The 27,581-nt window shown below is 40.4% G+C and overlaps 1 protein-coding gene across 1 annotated transcript in view; it reads right to left on the reverse strand.

Moving 5' to 3' along the window:
* Window positions 1-5,281: 5,281 nt before the first annotated feature.
* Window positions 5,282-27,581, reverse strand: part of nup133 (nucleoporin 133) — a 28,923-nt gene continuing 6,623 nt past the window's right edge. Inside the window, exons 5-25 of the mRNA XM_061915510.1 lie at window positions 24,628-24,798; window positions 24,397-24,552; window positions 21,048-21,118; window positions 20,826-20,973; window positions 20,607-20,757; window positions 20,389-20,543; window positions 20,236-20,327; window positions 20,006-20,160; window positions 14,928-15,022; window positions 14,645-14,869; window positions 14,452-14,574; window positions 14,295-14,394; window positions 13,978-14,229; window positions 11,690-11,823; window positions 11,467-11,625; window positions 9,377-9,512; window positions 9,180-9,298; window positions 9,027-9,107; window positions 5,739-5,803; window positions 5,558-5,646; window positions 5,282-5,491 (exon numbers count right to left, since the gene is read on the reverse strand). Of these exons, the coding sequence (XP_061771494.1) occupies window positions 5,355-5,491; window positions 5,558-5,646; window positions 5,739-5,803; window positions 9,027-9,107; window positions 9,180-9,298; window positions 9,377-9,512; window positions 11,467-11,625; window positions 11,690-11,823; window positions 13,978-14,229; window positions 14,295-14,394; window positions 14,452-14,574; window positions 14,645-14,869; window positions 14,928-15,022; window positions 20,006-20,160; window positions 20,236-20,327; window positions 20,389-20,543; window positions 20,607-20,757; window positions 20,826-20,973; window positions 21,048-21,118; window positions 24,397-24,552; window positions 24,628-24,798 (2,814 nt within the window). The 3' untranslated portion in view covers window positions 5,282-5,354. The remainder of the gene's footprint in view (window positions 5,492-5,557; window positions 5,647-5,738; window positions 5,804-9,026; window positions 9,108-9,179; window positions 9,299-9,376; window positions 9,513-11,466; window positions 11,626-11,689; window positions 11,824-13,977; window positions 14,230-14,294; window positions 14,395-14,451; window positions 14,575-14,644; window positions 14,870-14,927; window positions 15,023-20,005; window positions 20,161-20,235; window positions 20,328-20,388; window positions 20,544-20,606; window positions 20,758-20,825; window positions 20,974-21,047; window positions 21,119-24,396; window positions 24,553-24,627; window positions 24,799-27,581) is intronic.

The following is a 27,581-nucleotide window of genomic DNA, read 5'->3' on the forward strand; positions in this document are numbered from 1 at the left end:
AAGGGCTACCAGTTTGATACACACTTAAATAAAATGCCAGGAATAGCCAATTTGCTCAATTTCCTTTTAATAAATAAATCTATATATATATATATATAAAAAATGGGTATTTTTGTCTGTCATTCCGTCAAACATTTTTTTTCCTTTTACGGAAGGTTTTTTGTAGAGAATAAATGATGAAAAAAACACTTAATTGAACGGTTTAAAAGAGGAGAAAACAGGAAAAAAATGAAAATTAAATTTTGAAACAGTTTATCTTCGATTTCGACTCTTTAAAATTCAAAATTCAACTGAAAAAAAATGAAGAGAAAAAAAAAGCTAAGTCGAATCTTTTTGAAAAAATTTAAAAAATAGTTTATGGAACATCATTAGTAATTTTTCCTGATTAAGATTAATTTTAGAATTTTGATGACATGTTTTAAATAGGTTAAAATCCAATCTGCACTTTGTTAGAATATATAACAAATATGACCAAGCTATATTTCTAACAAAGACAAATCATTATTTCTTCTAGATTTTCCATAATAAAAGTTTTTAAAGAAATTCAAAAGACTTTTAAATAAGATTTAAATTTGTTTCTAATGTTTTTTTAGATTTGCAAGACTAATTTCTTTTAATTTTAATCGTAAATTTGAAGAAATATTTCACAAATATTCTTTGTCGAAAAAAACCGAAGCTAAAATGAAGAATTTAATTAAAATGTATTTATTATTCTGATAAAAAAAAATTATACTTGAACATTGATTTAAATTGTCAGGAAAGAAAAGGAAGGAATTTCAAAGGTAAAAAGGTATATGTGTTTAAAAATCCTAAAATCATTTTTAGGGTTGTAGTTTTTCTCTAAAATTGTCTTTCTGAAAGTTATAAGAAGCAAAGTAAAAAAAGAAATGCATTTATTTAAACAAGTGAAGACCAAGTCTTTAAAATATTTTCTTGGATTTTCAAATTCTATTTGAGTTTTGTCTCTCTTGGAATTAAAAATGTCGAGCAAAGCGAGACCAGCTTGCTAGTAAATAAATAATATTAAAAAAATAGAGGCAGCTCACTGGTAAGTGCTGCTATTTGAGCTATATTTAGAACAGGCCAGCGGGTGACTCATCTGGTCCTTACGGGCTACCATCGGTACACTTCAACTGTGAGAGACAGAATGTGAAAAAAAAAAAATCCAGGAATTCACATTGTTGGAATTTTAAAGAATTTATTTGTAACTGATGGTGGAAAATAAGTATTTGGTCAAGCATTCAAAGCTCTCACTGATGGGAGGAGGTTTTGGCTCAAAATCTCACGATACATGGCCCCATTCATTCTTTCCTTAACACGGATCAATCGTCCTGTCCCCTTAGCAGAAAAACAGCCCCAAAGCATGATGTTTCAACCCCCATGCTTCACAGTAGGTTTGGTGTTCTTGGGATGCAACTCAGTATTCTTCTTCCTCCAAACACCACGAGTTGAGTTTATACCAAAATGGATACATTGATGATACAGCAGAGGATTGGGAGAATGTCATGTGGTCAGATGAAACCAAAATAGAACGGCCCATTATTTCCATTCAGCCATTCATTTGCTACCACTTGTCCCTTTTGGGGCGGCACATTATTCGCAGATGATGATTATTGATCTGCAAAAAAATGTTTTTGGGGACCAATTAGGTGAAGTAGCATCATTTCCCACGGCACAGTGGTTGAAAAACAGTGGTTTAGGGTTCTCCTGAGAAGTGTAGAAACGCCCGACTCAACACCCAGCTTGACCGTTTACTTTTAACATTTCTTCATAGACAAACTGAAATAGAATTAAAAGCTGCAAGCAGCGATGGACGGGACTGACTTTTGCTGGTGTTTCCTGCCTTTACCCATTCAACATATCTTTACTTGCACATTACCTACCTTCCCTGCATCCTGGGGTCACACTGGTGCTTCTTTCTGTCACCCATACACACTGGTGCTTCCTGCCATCACCCATTCAATATATCTTTACCTGCACATTACCTACCTTCTCTGTATCCTGGGGTCACACTGGTGCTTCTTTCTGTCACCCATACACGTTGGTGCTTCCTGCCATCACCCAGTCAACATATCTTTACCTGCACATTACCTACCTTCTCAGTATCCTGGAGTCAAACTGGTGCCTCCTTCTTTCACCCTGTCAACATATCTTTACCTGCACATTACCTACCTTCTCTGTATCCTGGGGTCACACTGGTGCTTCTTTCTGTCACCCATACACGCTGGTGCTTCCTGCCATCACACAGTCAACATATCTTTACCTGCACATTACCTACCTTCTCAGTATCCTGGAGTCAAACTGGTGCCTCCTTCTTTCACCCTGTCAACATATCTTTACCCGCACATTACCTACCTTCTCTGCATTGTGTGGTCACGCTGGTGCTTCCTGCTCTTAAGCAGCCATCTTAAGAGAGCAGCAACACAGCAGCATCAGCGCAGAGGTTCTTTCAAGGCTCGTAAAATCAAAACCGGAGCAATTAGAAAAACTCTTTGCGCAACTTTTAATCAGAATGGTTCAATCTCTTTCCTGTGCGAGATTGAAGCCGACACAACAAACGCGCTCAGAGGAGATAATGTTTGAAAATAGGTGACGGGTTTTTACAAAACTTGTGTTTTGAAGGGGTAATTGCCAACTTCCTGTTGATTTTGGCTCTAAGTGAGTACTACATAGATGTTTTTGTTTAATGTTTCTACAACATTCTTACCGGAAGTTACAAGCAGTTTTGTCTGTGTTTTCTTCCTAAGGGGCGCTAGAGCGCAATTTAAAAAACAAAAATTTCATTAGATCGCAATTTTCGCCAGTCCTGATGTGTGCGTCCAGTTTGGTGAGTTTTGAAGCATTTTAATGGGGTAAAAATACAGCTCAAAGAGGCAAAAATGACATTTTTTTAGGAAACTTTTTTTTGAAGGGGTTTTTGCCAACTTCCTGTGGATTTTTGCTGAAGGAGATCAGTGTATGAAATCTAGGTCTAAGTGAGACCTACATAGAGGTTTTTGTTTCATGTCTCTATGACATTCCTAAAGGGAGTTACTAGCAGTTTTGCCTGTGTTTTATTCCTAGGGGGCGCTGGAGCGCAATTTTGAGTTTTGTTTTTTTGATTAGTTCGCAATTTTCGCCAGTCCTGATGTGTGTGTTAAATTTGGTGAGTTTTGAAGCCTGTTAAGGTGGTCAAATTACAGCTCAGAGGCGGCGGTATAATAATAGTCAAACCTTAGAAATACAATAGGGTCCTCTGTCCAAAAGGGACATTAATTCCCTAACAAAGAGACACAAACACACTTATAGCCTCTTTGCATATTTGCAACAATGACACACAAACAAATGTAACTGTAATGTCTCAAAATGTCCAGCAGAGGGAGACTCCCGTCTGCCTGGATGACTTGAACACATTGTATCTAATTTGACGATTTTATTCGACATATCGGCACTATTACACTTTTTTAACGTGACTAACATGTTTTTAACTTGTTAAAGACAACTTGCGGCGTTGCTTCTTCGGGTAGCAACAGAAAATGACAACAGAAGACCGCAACATGTATGACTTGCTTTCGAACGAATACCGGAAGTCAACAACAGGAAGTAGTTTAGCGGAAGTGACATCATCTAACTGTTGTTTACCGATTGTAGCGTACAATAAATATAAACAACTTTACCACCAAAATAAAACATTGCAATCACTAATACAAATGTATTATCATGTATTTGACTTTATTCTGAAAAGTAACATGCTAACAATAGCATGCTAGTTTTTATTAGCTAATTTACAAGAATACATCCGTCATATATTTTGGTATTTTACTGCTGTTGTTAGCATGCTAGCTTTTTTTAAAGCTAATCTAGCAGTAATAAAGCTGTGTCATTTATTTTGGTATTAAACTGATGCTAACTGTTAGCAAGCTAAAAAAAATTTAAAGCTAATTTAGCAGGTATACATGTGTGTGTCACATATTCTGGTATTTCACTGATGCTGTTCGCATGCTAACTTTTTTAAAGCTAATCTAGCAGGAATATATCTGTCACATGTTTTGGTATTTCACTCATGCTAACTGGTAGCATGCAACATTTAAAAAAAATAATTTTAACAGGTATACATTTGTGTCCTATTTTGGTATTTCACTTATGCTAACTGTTTGCATGCTAACTTTTTAAAAGCTAATTTAACAGGAATAAATGTGTCATATTTGGGTATTTCACTCATGCTAACTGGTAGCATGCAACTTTAAAAAAATATGATTTAAACAGGTATACATTTGTGTCCTATTTTGGTATTTCACTGATGCTAACTGTTAGCATGCTAACTTTTTTAAAGCTAATTTAACAGGAATAAATGTGTGTGTCATATATTTGGGTATTTCACTCATGCTTACTGTTAGCATGCTAACTTTTTTTAAGCTAATGTAGCAGGAATACATCTGTGTGTTATATTTTGGTATTTCACTGATGCTGTTAGCATGCTAACTTTTTTAAAGCCATTTTAACAGGAATAAATATTTGTGTCATATTTTGGTATTTCACTTATGCTAACTGTTAGTATGCCACGTTTTTTAAAGCTAATTTAGCAGGAATACATCTGTGTGTCAAATATTTTGTTATTTCACTCATGCTAACTTTTTTAAAGCTAATTTAGCAGAAATAGATCTGTGTGTTATATATTTTGGTATTTCACTGATGCTGTTAGCATGCTAACTTTTTTAAAGCTAATTTAGCAGGAATACATCTGTGTGTCAAATATTTTGGTATTTCACTCATGCTAACTTTTTTAAAGCTAATTTAGCAGGAATAGATCTGTGTGTTATATATTTTGGTATTTCACTGATGCTGTTAGCATGCTAACTTTTTTAAAGCTAATTTAGCAGGAATACATCTGTGTGTTATATATTTTGGTTTTTCACCGATGCTGTTAGCAAGTTAACTTTTTTAAAGCCATTTTAACAGGAATAAATCTTTGTGTCATATTTTGGCATTTCACTTATGCTAACTGTTAGTATGCCACGTTTTTAAAGCTAATTTAGCAGGAATACATCTGTGTGTCAAATATTTTGGTATTTCACTCATGCTAACTTTTTTAAAGCTAATTTAGCAGGAATAGATCTGTGTGTTATATATTTTGGTATTTCACTGATGCTAACTGTTAGCATTGCATCGCTACCATGGTAGCTTTTTTAGCTCATGTTTTTTGTTACCTGTCGCTATCTACCAAAATTGCATTATGTGGTTCTTTGGAAAAAATAAAATTAAAATCTCTATGTTAGATAAGTAAAACATTATTTTAAAAGTCCAGATACAAAAAAAAACCTAGAAAGGTTTATTTAGAAAATAGTATTTTACAGAACTGGGCCACCGGGGGGCGCTCACATCTGCGCTTGCAGATAATGCTCATAATTTGCTCTCAGCACAAACTCAAAGTAAGGTTTGGACTTGAGAGTGCTGAGCTGGTCCAGGTCCAGCAGGTCCTTGACGTCCGGCAGGTAGGTCTGCAGGGGCACGCCTGAAACACATGCCGTCAAACTCTGACCTGGGCCTTGAGGTAGACCGAGGACACCTTCTCTCTTACCTTCCTCCAGGAGCTTGAGCAGGATCTTGACAAAGATGCTGTCCTTGGCGGCCTCCAGAGGGTCGTCGCTGCCGTCGGCGGAGGACCAGCTGGGTGAGGGGCGGAGTCACAACATCAGCCAATCGGGACGAGAGTGTGTTTAAAAAAAGCAACACAGGGACAAAAAAAAAAAGTGTCTTACTCGTCCCTGGAGAGGACTTTCCCAAAGATGTCACACTTGAGCGCCTCGATGTTGACCTCGTCTTCCTGCTCGGACAAACACAGTTAGGGGGACGGGGGTGAGGAACAGGAAGTGACCTTGTAGGAGCTTAAATGCTGTTTAAGTTCATTTAGTGAGGTGAATTATATTTATATAGCACTTTTTCTCTAGTACTCAAAGCGCTTTTACATAGTGAAAGCCAATATCTAAGTTGCATGGGTGGCACTGGGAGCAGGTGGGTAAAGCGCCTTGCCCAAGGACACAATGGCAGTGACTAGGATGGCGGAAGCGGGGATCGAACCAGGAACCCTCAAGTTGCTGGCACAGCCACTCTACCAACCGAGCTATGACGCCCCCTTCCATGAAATTTACATTTTATGGAAGGTGCTTTATGTTTATTCAGCCAAAAGGGAACTATTTACTTTATTTAAAAACAAACCCCGTTTCAATATGAGTTGGGAATTTGTGTTCGATGTAAATATAAACAGAATACAATGATTTGCAAATCCTTTTCAACACATATTCAGTTGAATATGCTACAAAGACAACATATTTGATGTTCAAACTCATAAACTTTTTTTTTTTGGGCAAATAATCATCAACTTTAGAATTTGATGCCAGCAACATGTGACAAAGAAGTTGGCAAAGGTGGCAATACATACTGATAAAGTTGAGGGATGCTCGTCAAACACTTATTTGGAACATCCCACAGGTGTGCAGGCTAATTGGGAACAGGTGGGTGCTATGATTGGGTATAAAAACAGCTTCCCGAAAAATGCTCAGTCTTTCACAAGAAAGGATGGGGTGAGGTACACCCCTTTGTCCACAACTGCGTGAGCAAATAGTCAAACAGTTTAAGAACAACGTTTCTCAAAGTGCATTTACAAAAAAATTTAAGGATTTTAACATCTACGGTCCATAATATCATCAAAAGGTTCAGAGAATCTGGAGAAATCACTCCACGTAAGCGGCATGGCCGGAAACCAACGTTGAATGACCGTGGCCTTCGACCTCTGAGCAACACTGTATCAAAAACCGACATCAATCTCTAAAGGATATCACCACATGGGCTCAGGAACACTTCAGAAAACCACTGTCACTAAATACAGTTTGTCGTTACATCTGTAAGAGCAAGTTAAAGCTCTACTATGCAAAGCGAACACCATTTATCAACAACATCCAGAAACGCTGCCAGCTTCTCTGGGCCTGAGATCATCTAAGATGGACTGATGCAAAGTGGAAAAGTCTTCTGTGGTCTGACGAGTCCACATTTCAAATTGTTTTTGGAAATATTCGACATCGTGTCATCCGGGGAAGCGAGACTGTGATTGACGCAAAGTTCAAAAGCCAGCATCTGTGATGGTATGGGGGTGTATTAGTGCCCAAGGCATGGGTAACTTACACATCTGTGAAGGCACCATTAATGCTGAAAGGTACAAACAGCTTTTGGAACAACATATGCTGCAATCTAAGCGCCGTCTTTTTCATGGACGCTCCTGCTTATTTCAGCAAGACAATGCCAAGCCACATTCAGCACGTGTTCGTAAAAAAAGAGTGCGGGTACTTTCCTGACTCGCCTGCAGTCCAGACCTGTCTCCCATCAAAAATGTGTGGCGCATTATGAAGCGTAAAATACGACAGCGGAGACCCCGGACTGTGTAACGACTGAAGCTCTACATAAAACAAGAATGGGAAAGAATTCCACTTTCAAAGCTTCAACAATTAGTTTCCTCAGTTCCCAAACGTTTATTGAGTGTTGTTAAAGGGGAACATTATCAGCAGACCTATGTAAGCGTCAATATATACCTTGATGGTGCAGAAAAAAGACCATCTATTTTTTTAATCGATTTCCGAACTCTAAATGGGTGAATTTTGGCAAATCAAACGCCTTTCTGTTTATCGCGCTGGAGGCGATGACGTCAGAATGTGACGTCGCCGAGGTAACACAGCCGCCATTTTCATTTTCAACATATTGTAAACATTGGGTCTCAGCTCTGTTATTTTCCGTTTTTTTTACTATTTTTTGGAACCTTGGAGACATCATGCCTCGTCGGTGTGTTGTCGGAGGGTGTAACAACACTAACAGGGAGGGATTCAAGTTGCACCACTGGCCCGAAGATGCCAAAGTGTCTGCCGCCAGACCCCCATTGAATGTGCTGGAGTGTCTCCACATTTGACCGGCGATGCTAAAGCAGACATGGCACAGAGATGTATGGATAACCTGCAGATGCATTTGCAACGATAGTCAACGAAATCACAAAGGTGACTTTTGTTGATGTTGACTGCCAGCTAATCGATGCTAACATGCTATGCTAATCGATGCTAACATGCTATTTACCGGCGGTGCTAAAGCAGACATGGTACAGAGATGTATGGATAACCTGTAGATGCATTTGCAACTATATTACGTTTCCTTCCACCCACATTTAATGCGAAACAAACACTTACCAATCGACGGATTTAAGTTGCTCCAGTGTCAAAAGATGCGAAAGTCCTGATCGTTTGGTCCGCACATTTTACCGGCGATGCTAACGCAGCTATTCGGCCATGCTATGGCTATGAATAGCGTCAATAGCTATTCGCACAATAGCTTCAGTTTCTTCTTCAATATTTTCATACTCCAACCATCTGTTTCAATACATGCGTAATCTGTTGAATCGCTTAAGTCGCTGAAATCCGAGTTTGAATCCGAGCTAATGTCGCTATATCTTGCTGTGGTATTCCCATTGTTTGTTTACATTGGCAGCACTGTGTGACGTCACAGGGAAATGGATAGTGGTTTTGAAGATAGCGAAAATAAGGCACTTTAAAGCTTTATTTAGGGATATTCCGAGACCGGTAAAATTTTGAAAAAAACTTCAAAAAATACAACAAGCCACTGGGAACTGTTTTTTATTGTTTTTAACCCTTTTGAAATTGTGATAATGTTCCCCTTTAAAAGAAAAGGTGATGTAACACAGTGGTGAACATGCCCTTTCCCAACTACTTTGGCACGTGTTGCAGCCATAAAATTCTAAGTTAATCATTATTTGCAAAAAAAAATTGAGTTTGAGTTTGAACATCAAATATGTTGTCTTGTAGTGCATTCAACTGAATATGGGTTGAAAAGGATTTGCAAATCATTATATTCCGTTTATATTTACATCTAACACAATTTCCCAACTCATATGGAAATGGGGTTTGTAAACGATACAAAAGGAAGAAGAGCGTCTGGAGTTGTGTTTGCTGTTGAGGAGCGTCAAGCTAAGGCCTCACTAGGAAACTACAGACCTGATCGATGTACTCCAGGAGATCCAGAGCCTTCTTGAAGTCGTATTCGTTGGCCCGCCGGTTGTCGTCACTGACGTACAGCTGCACAGACAAGTTGGGGTTGGAGCAGGGCAAGCGGCGCCAGGACACAGGCGGGGCGGGGGCGGGACTCACCTGGACCAGCTTGTAGGCGCTGAGCAGCGGCATGGTGTCCGGGTTCTGCTGCCTGTCCTCCAGGAGCTGCCTGGGCAGGGTCTCCTGGTGCAGCAGGAAGCGCTCCTGCTGCACCATGTCTGCCGGGACGCATAAAAAAAAAAAAAAAAAAGGCAAGTTTGGACCGGAACCGGAGCTCTGGTCTTCACGCGGTTTACCTTCCACCCGCTTGGCCAGCTCGTCTTCCGGAAGGTCGGACGCCAGCGCCGCCAGCTTGCTGAGAGCCAGCAGAGTCTTCTTCTTGGCGAAGTACCGCGTCTCCGTGTCGGCCTGCCTGGACAGAGTCCTGTGGGCCTGCGGACACACGGACAGGAGCTAGAGATGTCCGATAATGGCTTTTTTCCCCTGATATCGTCCAACTCTTAATTACCGATTCCGATATCAACCGATACGATATAAACAGTGGTGGAATGAAGACATTATTGTGCCTAATTTTGTTGTGATGCATTAAACAATGTAACAAGGTTTTCTAGAATAAATCAACTCAAGTTATGAATATGTATATAGTAGCGTCCCAGAAGAGTTAGTGCTGCAAGGGATTCTGGGTATTTATTCTATAGTGTTCTCCCGAAATGTGTTTTGTCATTCTTTTTCGGTGTGGCTTCACTGTGTTGCGCATATTTGTAACAGTGTTAAAGTTGTTTAAACGGCCACCCGCAGTGTGACCTGTGTGGCTGTTGACCAAATATACATTGCATTCACTTGTGTGTGTGTGTGTAAAAATCTGCATATATTATGGGAATGGGCCGTATGGAGGAAAAGCGGACATGATGACAGGTCATGGAGGACGCTAAAGGCAGTGCCTTTAAAAGGTACGGCCCCAATATTGTTGTCCGGGTGGAAATTGGAAGAACTTCGGGAGAATGGAAAAGTTAGTGCCGCAAGGTGTTCTGGGTATTTTTTCTGTGTTACGGTGCGGATGTTCTCCCGAAATGTGTTTTGCCTTTTTTGTTTGGTGTGGGTTCACAGTGTGGCGCATATTTCTAACAGTGTTAAAGTTGTTTATACGGCCACCCTCAGTGTGGCCTGTATGGCTTTTTACCAAGTATGCCTTGCATTCACTTATGTGTGTTTGTAAAATCTGAATATAATATGTGAATGGGCCATATGGAGGAAAAGCGGACATGATGACACGTCATAAATGATGCTAAAGGCAGTGCCTTTAAGGCACGGCCCCAATATTGTTGTCCGGGTGGAAATTGAGAGAAATTCGGGAGAATGGTTGCCCCGGAAGAGTTAGTGCTGCAAGGGATTCTGGGTATTTGTTCTGTTGCGTTACGGTGCGGATGTTCTCCCGAAATGTGTTTTGTCATTCTTGGTCGGTGTGGCTTCACAGTGTGGCGCATATTTGTAAAAGTGTTAAAGTTGTTTATACGGCCACCCTCAGTGTGACCAAGTATGCCTTGCATTCACTTGTGTGTGTGTGTAAAATCTGCATATATTATGTGAATGGGCCGTACGGAGGAAAAGCGGACATGATGACAGGTTGTAGAGGACGCTAAAGGCAGTGCCTTTAAGGCACGGCCCCAATATTGTTGTCCGGGTGGAAATTGGGATAAGTTAGTGAGAATTGTTGCCATGGAAGAGTTAGTGCTGCAATGGGTTCTGGCTATTTGTTCTGTTGTGTTACGGTGCAGATGTTCTTCCAAAATGTGTTTTGTCATTCTTGTTTGGTGTGGGTTCACAGAGTGGCGCATATTTGTAACAGTGTTAAAGTTGTTGATACGGCCACCCACAGTGTGACCTGTATGGTTGTTGACCAAGTATGCATTGCATTCACTTACATGTGTGTGTGAAAAGTCGCATGTGACTGGGCCGGCACGCTGTTTGTATGGAGGAAAAGCGGACGTGACGACAGGTTGTAGAAGACACTAAAGGCAGTGCCTTTAAGGCACGGCCCCAATATTGTTGTCCTGGTGGGAATTGGGAGAAATTTGGGAGAATGGTTGCCATGGAAGAGTTAGTGCTGCAATGGGTTCTGGCTATTTGTTCTGTTGTGTTACGGTGCAGATGTTCTTCCAAAATGTGTTTTGTCATTCTTGTTTGGTGTGGGTTCACAGAGTGGCGCATATTTGTAACAGTGTTAAAGTTGTTGATACGGCCACCCACAGTGTGACCTGTATGGTTGTTGACCAAGTATGCCTTGCATTCACTTATGTGTGTGTGTTATAGCCACATATATTATGTGAATGGGCCGGCACGCTGTTTGTATGGAGGAAAAGCGAAGAAGGCGAGTGGAAGGACGTACGCTCTGGTAGTCGTGTACGTGGATGTCGTGCAGCCAGCTTAGGTGCTGGTGGGCCTGCAAGAAGCCCGCCAGCTCTTGGTGCTGCGCCGCCGGCTGGGACAGGAGCTTCCCTCGCTTCCCTTTCTCCATGTACCAGCGGAACAGGAAGTCTGCAAAGTTCTGACAGAGGCGTGTCAGCTGACAACCGGGTCGCCACGGGACAAACGGCGTGAGAAGGGGATACCTGCTGTGCAAACTTGCTCATGTAGTGCTGCAGGCGGCTCTGGTTGTCGGTCAGCTCGCACATTTGGACCAGGATGTCAAAGTCGCAGTACTTCTCTGCCAGCGCCGCCACCCACTGGTACTGACCCAGTTCCACTGCAACACACACCGCCAGTCGCCATGACAACCCGCCAGCTTTACCACGACCGGTGTCGCCGCCCACTCACGGTTATAAGTAGGTGACTACAAGTTGAGAGTGGTCACTAGGAGGTAAAGGTAGCTAAAAATTACAAAAAGTTAAATTGAAAGTAAAAAAAAAAAGATTGAAAGTAGGTAAACAGTCGGTAGATAAATGTCACAAGTGGGTTCAAAAAAGGTTAAAAGTATTTAACCAGAAAGTAAAAAGGAAGGTAAATTATATAGCAAGAAGGTAAAATTAGCTTTAAAAAAAGAGAACAAAATAGGTAAAGTAAAAGAAAGAAAGCAGGTAAACAGAATGTAAAGGTCACAAATAGGTAACTAGAAGGTAAAAGTAGGTAGAACTATGAAAAAAAGATGAAATGTAGGTAAACAGTAGGTAAATAAAGGTCACAAGGAGGTTAAAAAAAGGTTACAATTAGGTAACAAGAAGGTAAAAAAGATAAAAAGTACAATACATAAAAAGTAGGTAACTAGAAGGTTAAAAAGAGATACAAAGTACAGTACAGTACGTAAAAGGAGGTAAATAGAAGATAAAAGTAGGTAACTAGAAGGTCACAAGTAGGTTCAAAAAGGTAACTAGAAGGCAAAAAAGTAGCTTAAAAAAGGGACAAAATAGGTAAATTGAAAAACAAAAGATTGAAAGTAGGGTAAATAAAGGTCACAAGTAGGTTAACAAATTAAAAGTAGGTAACTAGAAGGTAAAAAAGAGATACAAAATACAGTAAATAAAAGGAGGTAAATAGAAGATAAAAGTAGTAAGTAAAAGGAGGTAAATAGAAGATAAAAGTAGTAATTAGAAGGTGGTGAATAGAAAATAAAAGTAGTAAGTAAAAGGAGGTAAATAGAAGATAAAAGTATTAAGTAAAAGGAGGTAAATAGAAGATAAAAGTAGTAAATAAAAAGAGGTAAATAGAAGATAAAAGTAGTAAGTAAAAGGAGGTAAATAGAAGATAAAAGTAGTAAGTAAAAGGAGGTAAATAGAAGATAAAAGTAGTAAATAAAAAGAGGTAAATAGAAGATAAAAGTAGTAAGTAAAAGGAGGTAAATAGAAGATAAAAGTAGTAAGTAAAAGGAGGTAAATAGAAGATAAAAGTAGTAAATAAAAAGAGGTAAATATAAGATAAAAGTAGTAAGTAAAAGGAGGTAAATAGAAGATAAAAGTAGTAAGTAGAAGGTGGTGAATAGAAAATAAAAGTAGTAAGTAAAAGGAGGTAAATAGAAGATAAAAGTATTAAGTAAAAGGAGGTAAATAGAAGATAAAAGTAGTAAATAAAAAGAGGTAAATAGAAGATAAAAGTATTAAGTAAAAGGAGGTAAACAAAAGGTAAAAGTATTAAGTAAAAGGAGGTGAATAGAAGATAAAAGTAGGAAGTAAAAGGAGGTAAATAGAAGATAAACGTAGTAAGTAAAAGGAGGTAAATAGAAGATAAAAGTAGTAAGTCCATCCATCCATCCATCTCTACCGCTTATTCCCTTTGGGGTCACGGAGGGCGCTGGTGCCTATCAGCTACAATCGGGTGGAAGGCGGTGTACACCCTGGACAAGTCGACACTTCATCACAGGGCCAAAAAAGTAGTAAGTAAAAGGTGGTAAATAGAAGATAGAAGTAGTATCGCTAAGTAAAAGGAGGTGAATAGAAGATAAAAGTATTAAGTAAAAGGAGGTAAATAGAAGATAAAAGTAGTAAGTAAAATGAGGTGAATAGAAGATACAAGTAGTAAATAAATAAAGAGGTAAATAGAAGATACAAGTATTAAGTAAAAGGAGGTAAACAAAAGGTAAAAGTATTAAGTAAAAGGAGGTAAATAGAAGATAAAAGTAGTAAATAAAAAGAGGTAAATAGAAGATAAAAGTGTTAAGTAAAAGGAGGTAAACAAAAGGCAAAAGTAGTAAGTAAAAGGAGGTAAATAGAACACAAAAAGGTTAAAAAATATTAATAATTAAGCACAATAATGGGAGGCTGAGATAAAAGAAAACATCTGCTCACGAGTCGTCAAAAATCAAAATAAGGCTTGTGTTTATCCAGCTGCACGCACGCACGCACGCGCACACACGCGCACACACACACAAACACACACACACACACAATTTGTGTGACAGTCCACTCACGGAGCGGCGTCAGCAGCTCGGCTCGCCGCTGGCTGTACTCCATTTCCAGGCTGTTGTAGCGCTCCTGCTGGCCAGCAGGGGGCGCCTGCTGCAGGGAGTGCAGCTGGGCCACATAAGCGCCCAGGTAGAAGTCCAACAGCTCCACCAGCTGCTCGCACAAAACGCTGCGCAGCTCCGAGTCGGCGTGCGGGTACATGGAGCGCAGGATGAGCTCGTGTTGGCGCGAGATGACCGCACGCACGCCGCCCAGCGCTGGAGGAGGAGGAGGCGGAGCCGAGATCAGACGTGTGGGCGGAGCAGCAGCCTGAGACCCTCACCTGTCCACGGGATGTACTCTGGTTCTGGGGCGGCCTTCTCAGAAGCTCTGTACATGGACGCCTTGGTCTCTCGGTACTGAACCGCCGCATGAAGCATGTCCTGCAACGTCACAAACATTGGTCCTTTTGTCACCAGGCAGACGCCGCCAACACTCACCTTGATGATGGCGTTGACGGTCAGAACCACCTCGGCCCACTGCACCGAGTCCACCGGGTTCTCCCGCACGCTCCTCTCCGCCTCCTCCAGCAGACAATCAAAGATGGAGGAGATCTGCGACACCTGTGGCACACGTGACATGTGAGCGCCGCCTGCGACCACAAGGGGGGGTGTTCTGCTCGCCGACGCTCACCTCCCTGAAGAAGACGTCGGCCACGGTGAGGCTGGGGGGCACGCCGCTGTTCTTCCTGCGCAGCGCGGCGCTGATGGCCCCGTTGACCACCTCGCCGTGCTTGCTGTGCTGGTTCTTCAGGACCATGGCCGCCTGCAGCTTCTCAGCGTGCTCGCACAGCAGCAGCCGCGTCGCCATGGGAGACGAGCGCACCGTCACCTGACCCAGTCGCTCCAGCAGGCCCACCTGGCGAGCGGGCTGGTGAGTGAAGGGTCACGTGACTCTGGAGGCGGTGGGCGTGTACCTGCAGCAGGAAGTCCATGAAGCAGCTGTGGGCCTTCATCTTGTCCTCCAGCTGGTGCAGGATGATGAGCGACGTCAGCGGGAAGCCAACACTCTCTGCAACAATCACGACCACAACAGTTCAATACACAATGATGACGTACACAACACAACAATTACATGCTAAATGAAATACAATAATGACATACACAACACAACAATTACATGCTAAATAACATACAATAATGACATACACAGCACAACAATTACATGCTAAATAACATACAATAATGACATACACAACACAACAATTACATGCTAAATAACATACAATGACATACACAACACAACAATTACATGCTAAATAACATACAATAATGACATACACAGCACAACAATTACATGCTAAATAACATACAATAATGACATGCAAAACACAAAAATTCAATACACAATAATAAGAAATAATTGCATCCAAAACAATGACATACACAACATACAATAATGACATGCAAAACACAACAGGGACACACAATATTTTACAATAATAACATACAAAACACAACTATGACATACAAAAAAACAATAAAATGCAAAATAAACAATGACAGACAATAATATACAACAAAGACATACAAAACACAACAGTGACACACAACATTATACAATAATGACATACAAAACACAATGACATGCAAAACCACAATTATACAAAAAATAATGACATGCAAAACACAACAATACAAAATAATTACGTACAAAACAATGACATACACAACACAACAATTACATGCTAAATAACATACAATAATGACATACACAACACAATTACATGATAAATAACATACAATAATGACATGCAAAACACAAAAATTACATGATAAATAACATACAATAATGACATACACAACACAACAATTACATGCTAAATAACATACAATAATGACATACACAACAATTACATGCTAAATAACATACAATAATGACATGCAAAACAACAATTCAATACACAATAACAAGATTCAAAACAATGACATACACAACATACAATAATGACATGCAAAACACAACAGGGACACACAATATTTTACAATAATGACATACAAAAAAAATCAATGACAGACAATAATATACAACAGACATACAAAACACAACAGTGACACACAACATTATACAATAATGACATACAAAACACAACAATGACATGCAAAACACAACAATACAAAATAATTACGTCCAAAACAATGACATACACGACACAACAATTACATGCTAAATAACATACAATAATGACATACACAACACAACAATCACATGCTAAATAACATACAATAATGACATGCAAAACACAACAATTCAATACACAATAGTAAGATCCAAAACAATGACATACACAACATACAATAATGACATGCAAAACACAACAGGGACACACAATATTTTACAATAATGACATACAAAAAACAATGACATACAATAATATACAACAGACATACAAAACACAACAGTGACACACAACATTATACAATAATGACATACAAAACACAACAATGACATGCAAAACCACAATTATACAAAAAATAATGACATGCAAAATACAACAATACAAAATAATTACGTACAAAACAATGACATACACAATAATATACAACAAAGACATACAAAATACAACAATGACATACAAAACAATTATACAAAAAACAATGAAATGTAAAATAACATACAACAAAAGCATACAAAACACAACAATGACATACACAATATACAACAATGAAATACAAAACAACAATGACATGCAAAACCACAATTATACAAAAAATAATGATATGCAAAATAATAAACAATGACACAGAATAATATACAACAAAAACATACAAAACAACAATGACATACAAAAAAACAATGACATACACAATAATATACAACAATGACATACAAAACAACAATGACGTACACAATAATATACAACAAACACATACAAAACACAACAATGACATACAACAATGACATACAAAACACAACAATGACGTACACAATAATATACAACAATGACATACAAAACACAACAATGACGTACACAATAATATACAACAAATACATACAAAACACAACAATGACATACACAATAATATACAACAATGACATACAAAACACAACAATGACGTACACAATATACAACAAACACATACAAAACAACAATGACATACAAAACACAACAATGACATACACAATAATATACAACAAACACATACAAAACACAACAATGACATACAACAATGACATACAAAACACAACAATGACGTACACAATAATATACAACAATGACATACAAAACACAACAATGACGTACACAATAATATACAACAAATACATACAAAACACAACAATGACATACACAATAATATACAACAATGACATACAAAACAACAATGACGTACACAATATACAACAAACACATACAAAACAACAATGACATACAAAACACAACAATGACATACACAATAATATACAACAATGACATACAAAAAAACAATGACATGCAAAACCACAATTATACAAACAAATAACATGCAAAATACAACAATACAAAATAATTACGTACAAAACAATGACATACACAATAATATACAACAAAGACATACAAAATACAACAATGACATACAAAACAATTATACAAAAAACCGATGAAATGTAAAATAACATACAACAAAAGCATACAAAACACAACAATGACATACACAATAATATACAACAATGAAATACAAAACAACAATGACATGCAAAACCACAATTATACAAAAAATAATGATATGCAAAATAATAAACAATGACAGAATAATATACAACAAACACATACAAAACAACAATGACATACAAAACACAACAATGACATACACAATAATATACAACAATGATATACAAAACAACAATGACGTACACAATAATATACAACAAACACATACAAAACACAACAATGACATACACAATAATATACAACAATGACATACAAAACACAACAATGACGTACACAATAATATACAACACATACAAAACACAACAATGACATACACAATAATATAAAACAATGACATACAAAACACAACAATGACGTACACAATATACAACAAACATACAAAACACAACAATGACATACACAATAATATACAACAAACACATACAAAACAACAATGACATACAAAACACAACAATGACATACACAATAATATACAACAATGACATACAAAAAAACAATGACATGCAAAACCACAATTATACAAACAAATAACATGCAAAATACAACGATACAAAATAATAAACAATTACGTACAAAACAATGACATACACAATAATATACAACAAACACATACAAAATACAACAATGACATACAAAACAACAATGACAGGCAAAATACAACAATTCAAAACAAAATAATAATAAATACTAAAAAACAATGACATACACAATAATATATCCTCAAGCATGCATTCATAGACGACAACAAACATCAATCCTCAAGCATGCGTTCATAAACATACACTTCAATTCTCACTCATGCGTTCATAGACAACATGAACTTAAATCCTCAAGCATGCGTTCATAGAAAACATGAACTTCAATCCTCAAGCATGTCAATCAATCAATCAATGTTTATTTATATAGCCCCAAATCACAAATGTCTCAAAGGACTGCACAAATCATTACGACTACAACATCCTCGGAAGAACCCACAAAAGGGCAAGGAAAACTCACACCCAGTGGGCAGGGAGAATTCACATTCAGTGGGACGCCAGTGACAATGCTGACTATGAGAAACCTTGGAGAGGACCTCAGATGTGGGAAACCCCCCCCCTCTAGTTCATAGTTCATAGACAGCATAAACGTCAATCATCAAACATCCGTTCAAAGACAACATAAGCTTCAATCTTTAAGCATGCGCTCATAGACAACAAAATAAACTTCAATCATCAAGCATGCGTTCATAGACAACATAAACTTCAATCCTCAAGCATGCGTTCATAGACAACAACAAACTTCATTCCTCAACCATGCGTTCATAGACAACAAACTTCAATCCTCAAGCAGGCGTTCATTGACAACACAAACTTCAATCCTCAAGCATGCGTTCATAGACAACATAAACTTCAATCCTCAAGCATGCGTTCATAGACAACATGAACTTCAATCCTCAAGCATGTGTTCATAGACAACAACAAACTTCATTCCTCAACCATGCGTTCATAGACAACAAACATCAATCCTCAAGCATGCGTTCATAGACAACATAAACTTCAATCCTCAAGCATGCGTTCATAGACAACATGAACTTCAATCCTCAAGCATGTGTTCATAGACAACACAAACTTCACTCCTCAAGCATGCGTTCATAGACAACAACTTAAAACTTCACTCCTCAAGCATGCCTTCATAGACAACAACAAAAACTTCATAACTTAAGCATGCGCTCATAGATGACAACATAAACTTCAATCATCAAGCATGCGTTCATAGACAACATAAACTTCAATCTTCAAGCATGCGTTCATAGACAACAAACTTTAATCATCAAGCATGCGTTCATAGACAAACTTTAATCCTCAAGCATGCGTTCATAAACAACAACAAACTTCAACTCTCAAGCATGCGCTCATAGACAACAACATAAACTTCAATCCTCAAGTATGCCTTCATAGACAACAAACTTCAACCCTCAAGCATGCGTTCATAGACTACTGAAAATTTCACTCCTCAAGCATGCCTTCATAGACAACAAAAACTTCATAACTTAAGCATGCGCTCATAGATGACAGCATAAACTTCAATCCTCAAGCATGCCTTCATAGACAACAAACTTCAATCCTGAAGCATGCGTTCATAGACGACAACTGAAAACTTCACTCCTCAAGCATGCGTTCATAGACAACAACATAAACTTCATAACTCAAGCATGCGCTCATAGACCACAACATAAACTTGAATCCTCAAGCATGTGTTCATAGACAACAGAAACTTCAAACCTCAAGCATGCGTTCATAGATGACAACATAAACTTCAATCCTCAAGCATGCGTTCATAGATGACAACATAAACTTCAACCTCACCGTCAGGCACCGACTCGGCCCAGCGGGGGTCGGAGGCGGGGTAGTCGTCCAGCAGGTCCAGGTTGATGCGGGTCACCATGGCGTCCAGCTCGCCTCCTTCGCAGCCGGCGGGGAAAAGCTCATCGGTGAGCGTCTGAGCACCCAGAAGATCGTTGCTGAGGACGAAGACCACGTGGTCATTACCCTTGAGCTACATGACCAAACATTACAGCAACAAGTTAGTTTGGTACCGGCAGAACTGCAGGAAGGCTGCCTTCAGGAGCTTGGGTTTGTCCTCCTGAGCTACAAGTTCGGCTCGACCGTGCTGCTCCATCATGGACACCTTTAGCAGAACAACAATCAGCACTCGTCACTCTGCAGAAGACCTCATTTTGGCGCTCTACCTCCGGCGCCGCCGCCAGAGACGAGCACAGGGAGTCTTCCACGGTCTCCGGCAGGATGGAGGCGCTCTCCCGGGCCACCACCGCCACCAGGCCGCTGTTCTGGGAGAAGAAGACGGGCAGGTTGGCGCAGCAGCCGCCCCCGCGCACGCCGTCACCTGCGGGGACACCACAAGGTCACGTCCGAGGTCACGGTGGGCTCTGGAGCGCGAGGAGCCCACCGGGTGAGTTGAAAGGGATCCTCTCGTCAGGAAGACCCCCTCGGCTGCTTCCTGTGGAGCAGGCGAAGACCAGCTCCTCGTTGTAGAGGAAGGCGGTGAGGCCGGGGGACGGCGGCAGCAAGAGACGCGTGGCGTGCAGCTCGGCTTCGCTCTGGCAAAACACCGTGGATACTCATCAGTGCCGTCGCTATGGCGACCGGAAGCCCAATGGGAGCTGACCTGGAAGGGGGGGTTGTATTTGGTGACCTCCACAGTGAACGAGTTGGAAATGGCGGTGCCCAAGTCCTGCAAGGTGACCAGGCAGAAGTAGACGAGGCAGGGGGTGTCGGCCGGGTGCCAGGCGGCCACCAGGAGCACCAAGCCGGCCCTGGAAGCACAGCAGGCGGCTCGGTTTGGACTCCACATGCCTAAAAGTGCAGCTAAAAGAAGACAACCACTCACTGGCTGAGCTTCAAGTCCAAAAAGCTCACGTTGATGCCGTCACGCATCTCCTCGTAGTTGCTCTCCGAGCCCTGGTGGAGGAAACGCGGCGGCACAAACATCAGAAAATTTCATAAAAACATTGAGCCTTTCAAATAATGCTAACATTTTATACTGTTACATGAGCTCAATATGTACGTTTTAACCTGAAAGGATTACTGTGCTGACATTAGCGTGCTAAAATGTACATGCACACTAAAAACTAAAAAAAACAGTTTGCATACTTCCCAAAAGGCATCATGTAATAAAATTCATAATTAATAGGGTTAAAACATTAAAAAATGTCATAAAAATTGTGGGGTTAAAAAATAATGTGGGAATTAAGGAACCTGAAAATATAGTCCATTTATTTTAATGGGAATTTCCTAAAGTTTTTTTTTTTTTTAATTAAACTCACAAAAAATTGGTAGTTTTAAATGTGTTAAGAGTTCGTATTGTTTGTGGAGTTAGAAAATGTGGGAATTGAGGAACTTGAAAAGATTGTCTATTTGTTTCCATCCATCCATCATCCTCCGCTTATCCGAGGTCGGGTCGCGGGGTCAACAGCCTAAGCAGGGAAGCCCAGATATCCCTCTCCCCAGCCACTTCGTCTAGCTCTTCCCGGGGGATCCCGAGGCGTTCCCAGGCCAGCCGGGAGACATAGTCTTCCCGACGTGTCCTTGGTCTTCCCCGTGGCCTCCTACCGGTTGGACGTGCCCTAAACACCTCCCTAGGGAGGCGTTCGGGTGGCATCCTGACCAGATGCCCGAGCCACCTCATCTGGCTCCTCTCCATGTGAAGGAGCAGCGGCTTTACTTTGAGTTCCTCCCGGATGGCAGAGCTTCTCACCCTATCTCTAAGGGAGAGACCCGCCACCCGGCGGAGGAAACTCATTTTGGCCGCTTGTACCGTGATCTTATCCTTTCGGTCATGACCCAAAGCACATGACCATAGGTGAGGATGGGAACGTAGATCGACTGGTAAATTGAGAGCTTTGCCTTCCGGCTCAGCTCCTTCTTCACCACAACAGATCGATACAACGTCCGCATTACTGAAGACGCCGCACCGATCCGCCTGTCGATCTCACCATCCACTCTTCCCTCACTCGTGAACAAGACTCCTAGGTACTTGAACTCCTCCACTTGGGGCAGGGTCTCCTCCCCAACCCGGAGATGGCACTCCACCCTTTTCCGGGCGAGAACCATGGACTCGGACTTGGAGGTGCTGAATCTCATTCCGGTCGCTTCACACTCTGCTGCGAACCGATCCAGTGAGAGCTGAAGATCCTGGTCAGATGAAGCCATCAGGACTACATCATCTGCAAAAAGCAGAGACCTAATCCTGCGGCCACCAAACCGGAACCAGTTAAGGCGTTAAGGGTTTCCGGTTTGTCTATTTGTTTTAAAAGGGAATTTCCTGGAGTTTTTTTCCCGATTAAAATCAGAAAATTGGTAGCTTAATTGTCCAGAATGAGTGAAATGTGTTAATGGTTCACATCATTTGTGGAATTTTAAAAAGCCGGGAATTGAGGAACTTGAAAATATTGTTCATTTGTTTCAACGGGAATTTCCCGGAGTTTTTTTCATTAAACTCAGAAAATTGGTAGTTTGAATGTCCAGGATGTGTGAATGGTTTGTATCGTTTGCGGAGTTAGAAAATGTGGGAATTGAGAAACTTTAAAGGTTGTCCATTTATTTCAATGGGAATTTCCTGGAGTTTGTTTTTTAATAACCTCAGAAAATTGGTCGTTTAAATTACCAAGATGAATGAAATGTGGTAACGGGTCGTAATATTTGTGGAATTGAAAAATGTGGAAATTGTGGAACTTGCAAAGATAGTCCATTTGTTTTAGTGGGAATTTCCAGGACTTTTTTTTTAATTAAACTCAGAAAGTTGGTAGTGTGAATGTCCAGGATGAGTGAAATGTGTTAAGGGTTTGTATCGTTTGTGGAGTTAAAAAATGTGGGAATTGAGAAACTTGAAAAGATTATCCATTTATTTCAATGGGAATTTCCTGGAGGTTTTTTTTTTGTAATAAACTCAGAAAACTGGTAGTTTGAATGTCTAGAATGAGTGAAATGTGTTAAGGGTTCATATTGTTTGTGGGAATTGAGAAACTTCAAAAGAATGTCTATTTATTTCAATGGGAATTTCCTGGAGTTTTTTTTAATAATTAAATTCAGAAAATTGGTCGTTTAAATTTCCAGGATGAGTAAAATATGTCAATGGGTCGCATCATTTGTGGAAATGAAAAATGTGGGAATTGATGAACTTGAAAAATTCTCCATTTATTTTAAATAGGACTTTCCTGGAGTTTTTTTTTTTTATTAAACTCAGAAAATTGGTAGTTTAATCGCACAGAATGAGTGAAATGTTTTAATGGTTCGTATCGTTTGTGGAATTTAAAAAAGTCGGGAATTGAGGAACTTGAAAAGATTGTCCATTTATTTTAAATAGGACTTTCCTGGAGTTTTTTTCTTATTAGCTCATAAAACTGGTAGTTTGAATGTCCGGAATGAGTGAAATGTGTCAAGGGATTGTATCGTTTGTGCAATAAATTAAAAAAAAAATCAGGAAATGAGGAACTTGAAAAGATTGTCCATTTATGTGAATAGTAATTTCCTGGAAATTTGGGTATTTCAGGAAAACTGGGATTTTTTTGGACTACGGAAAATAGCACAAATACACCTGAATGAACAGAATTTTTAGGGGAAAATTTTTTTACTTTTGTGGCAGGCAGGACATTAGCTACTTAGCGCTATTGATTGATACTTTTATCAGTAAATTGCACAGTTCAGTACATATTCCGTACAATTGACCACTAAATGGTAACACCCCAATAAGTTTTTCAACTTGTTTAAGTCAGGGTCCACGTTAATCAATTCATGGTAGACGTGTGTAAGCCACAAGCCAGTGGTTCATGGAGAAGATGAAAATGGTGATTAATTAACCTCTTAAGGTTTGTTTACATGCTTTTTTTTTATTTCTCCTTGCTATTTGGGCTTATTGGACCCTAATTAGAATAAAAACTAAGAATCATCTTTTGATATGATGCACTTAGTCCATAAGTACACAAACGTGTACTTCATGTTTAGTGACATGCTAATTCTTATTTTTACACCTTTCCATTGTATGTTATACTCTTCTGACACCACCAGATGGCGGTATGAGTGTACACATAAGTGGCCATAAGACCCCAATTCAGTAGTGTACACCATTTTGGAAATAAGAGCTAAAACGCCACTAAGTGTTTAGTTTACACACAAATACTAAGAAAGTGGACTTTTCCAGCTGAGTGGACAAAAGGCTTCTGATTGGCTGGTCGACTGACCCAGATGGCGTCGGCGACGCTCTCGGTCAGAGCTCGCTGGGCGTCCCAGCTGATGGTCTGCTGCTCCGAGCTCACGTCCACTTCCCACTTGCTTAGGCGGGAACCGGTCAGCGTGTAGAGGCTGCTGGCTCCGCCCACCCACAGCACGCTGTGAAGCTGAAACAACAACAACAAGAACAGCTGTTACGTTCTGGAGGCCATCGTGCGCTTGGAGAAGAACGTGGGACTCACGGCGTCGTTGGCGGGCGGCGACAGGATGCCAAACAGGCTGGACACCCGGCGTCCGATGCCTGACAACACGCCCTGGCCCTGATGCAGCGCTCGGTGCTGCGGCCTTCCGGAAGCGTCCGCGCTGACTCTCAGGAGACGGTTGGTAATCGAGGATGCGACAAAGCTGCCGCCCTGAGGGAGGAAGACCAGCAGCTCACAAGCGGACCTTCTGACTTGTCGATGCAATAAGAAGCTTCAAGGTCACACGGCCTGGTTTCACTTCTATTAAGGGGGCCCTGCCACCCCGTCTCATGATGCCTGCTGTCTCTCCAACCACAGCTAACAGTTAGGAGCCTCCCCACCACTAGTTGGCGTGGTGAATGTCACACAATCTCGGCGTTAAAGGCCTACTGAAAGCCACTACTAGCGACCACGCAGTCTGATAGTTTATATATCAATGATGAAATATTAACATTGCAACACATGCCAATACGGCCTTTTTAGTTTACTAAATTGCAATTTTAAATTTCCCGCCAAGTGTCGTGTTGAAAACGTCGGTATGATGACACGTTTGATGACGCGCGCGTTTGACGTCACCGGTTTTAGCAGACATTTTTTTCCGGCCCGATCCAAGCTACAAGTAGTCTGCTTTAATCGACTTCTGTGTTGCTGAATCTTTTGCAATTTGTTCAATTAATAATGGAGAAGTGAAGTGAAGTGAAGTGAATTATATTTATATAGCGCTTTTTCTCTAGTGACTCAAGTAGAAAGATGGAGGTGGGAAGCTTTTAGCCACACAAACACAGCCGGTGGTTCCTTGTTTAAAATCCCCGAAGATGAAGCTTTACTATGGATCAGAGCGGTCAAGCGAACATGGATCCCGACTATTTATCTCATATTTTATCTTTAATTATAATTATTATTTATTATATCTTACTATTTACTTTTTACTTTTATTTAAATTGATCTCAACTCTGTACACTGCTGCTGGAATTTTAATTTTCCTGAAGGGAACTCTCCTGAAGGAATCAATAAAGTACTATCTATCTATCTACATGTCAACCGGCAGTTTTCGGTGAGAACATTTTGGTAATAAGTCGCCTCTTACCGGAGACATCAGCGGAGCTGCAGCTTCGTGACTTCCCTCAGAGACTCTGGCGTCAACACACCCGTGGCCACACCACTCCGACATTCAGGTACCATTTAATCTCACTAAAACACTAGCGACACAATAGGCAGATAAGGGATTTTCCAGAATTCTCCTAGTAAATGTGTTTAATAACACCTGAATCGCTCTCACTGCAATCGCCCTTTTTTTTTTTCTTCTAGTCCTTCACTCTAAATTTCCTCATCCACGAATCTTTCATCCTCGCTCAAATTAATGGGGAAATTGTTGCATTCTCGGTCCGAATAGCTCTAGCTGCTGCTGGCTATGATTGTAAACCAATGGTTTCCAAACTTTTGCAGGCTGGCGCCCCCTTGGCTCCCCAGTGAATTCCTAGCGCCCCCCCCCCCAGACACATATGGAAACAAACACCTCTTTCTTGCTATTTGGTATGCTGCAATTTGAAAAGAGAAAGGTTAAACACAAATGTGTATTTCACAAATAAAACCCAATTTAGTAAACCAATTTATTTTTTAGCAGTTTTAACTGTTTCAGCAACATAGAATGGTAAATACCACCCTAACCAGCTCAACACAAGACAACACGGCGCGTTCTGGCGAGTCCCCAATTTCATGTTGACTTGAACTCAAGATGATGTTGACCGACAGAATGCGGTTTTTATTATAAGATAAAATTCTGAACATTACAAGCTTGAAATTACAAACCCGAGCTTTTGCTTTTGTAGTCTATGCTGTCGGATCTGACTGGGCCAGAGCGGCGTGTGGTAACCGGACCCTGATGCGTCGTCCACTGACTCGTCCTGCTGCATGTGTTGTGTACAAATCGTCAAACGTTCGAACTTCTGACTTCGACTTCGGACTGCCGCCCCCCTACCGCCCCCTTCTTCCTCACCGCCCCCCCCAGATCTTTCCACCGCCCCCAGGGGGGCGGTATCGCCCACTTTGGGAACCACTGTTGTAAACAATGTTCAGATGTGAGGAGCTCCACAACCCGTGACGTCACGCGCACATCGTCTGCTATTTCCGGTACAGGCAAGGCTTTTTTATTAGCGACCAAAAGTTGCGAACTTTATCGTCGATGTTCGCTACTAAATCCTTTCAGCAAAAATATGGCAATATCGCGAAATGATCGAGTATGACACATAGAATGGACCTGCTATCCCCGTTTAAAGGGGAACATTATCAGCAGACCTATGTAAGCGTCAATATATACCTTGATGGTGCAGAAAAAAGACCATCTATTTTTTTAACCGATTTCCGAACTCTAAATGGGTGAATTTTGGCGAGTTAAACGCCTTTCTGTTTATCGCGCTGGAGGCGATGACGTCAGAATGTGACGTCGCCGAGGTAACACAGCCGCCATTTTCATTTTCAACATATTGTAAACATTGGGTCTCAGCTCTGTTATTTTCCGTTTTTTTTACTATTTTTTGGAACCTTGGAGACATCATGCCTCGACGGTGTGTTGTCGGAGGGTGTAACAACACTAACAGGGAGGGATTAAAGTTGCACCACTGGCCCGAAGATGCCAAAGTGTCTGCCACCAGACCCCCATTGAATGTACCAAAGTGTCTCCACATTTGACCGGCGATGACAGACATGGCACAGAGATGTATGGATAACCTGCAGATGCATTTGCAACGATAGTCAACGAAATCACAAAGGTGAGTTTTGTTGATGTTGACTGCCAGCTAATCGATGCTAACATGCTACGCTAATCGATGCTAACATGCTATTTACCGGCGGTGCTAAAGCAGACATGGCACAGAGATGTATGGATAACCTGTAGATGCATTTGCAACTATATTACGTTTCCTTCCACCCACATTCAATGCGAAACAAACACTTAC

This window comes from Nerophis ophidion, linkage group LG01 (assembly GCF_033978795.1).
Source record: "Nerophis ophidion isolate RoL-2023_Sa linkage group LG01, RoL_Noph_v1.0, whole genome shotgun sequence".
Taxonomy (NCBI): Eukaryota; Metazoa; Chordata; class Actinopteri; order Syngnathiformes; family Syngnathidae; genus Nerophis; species Nerophis ophidion.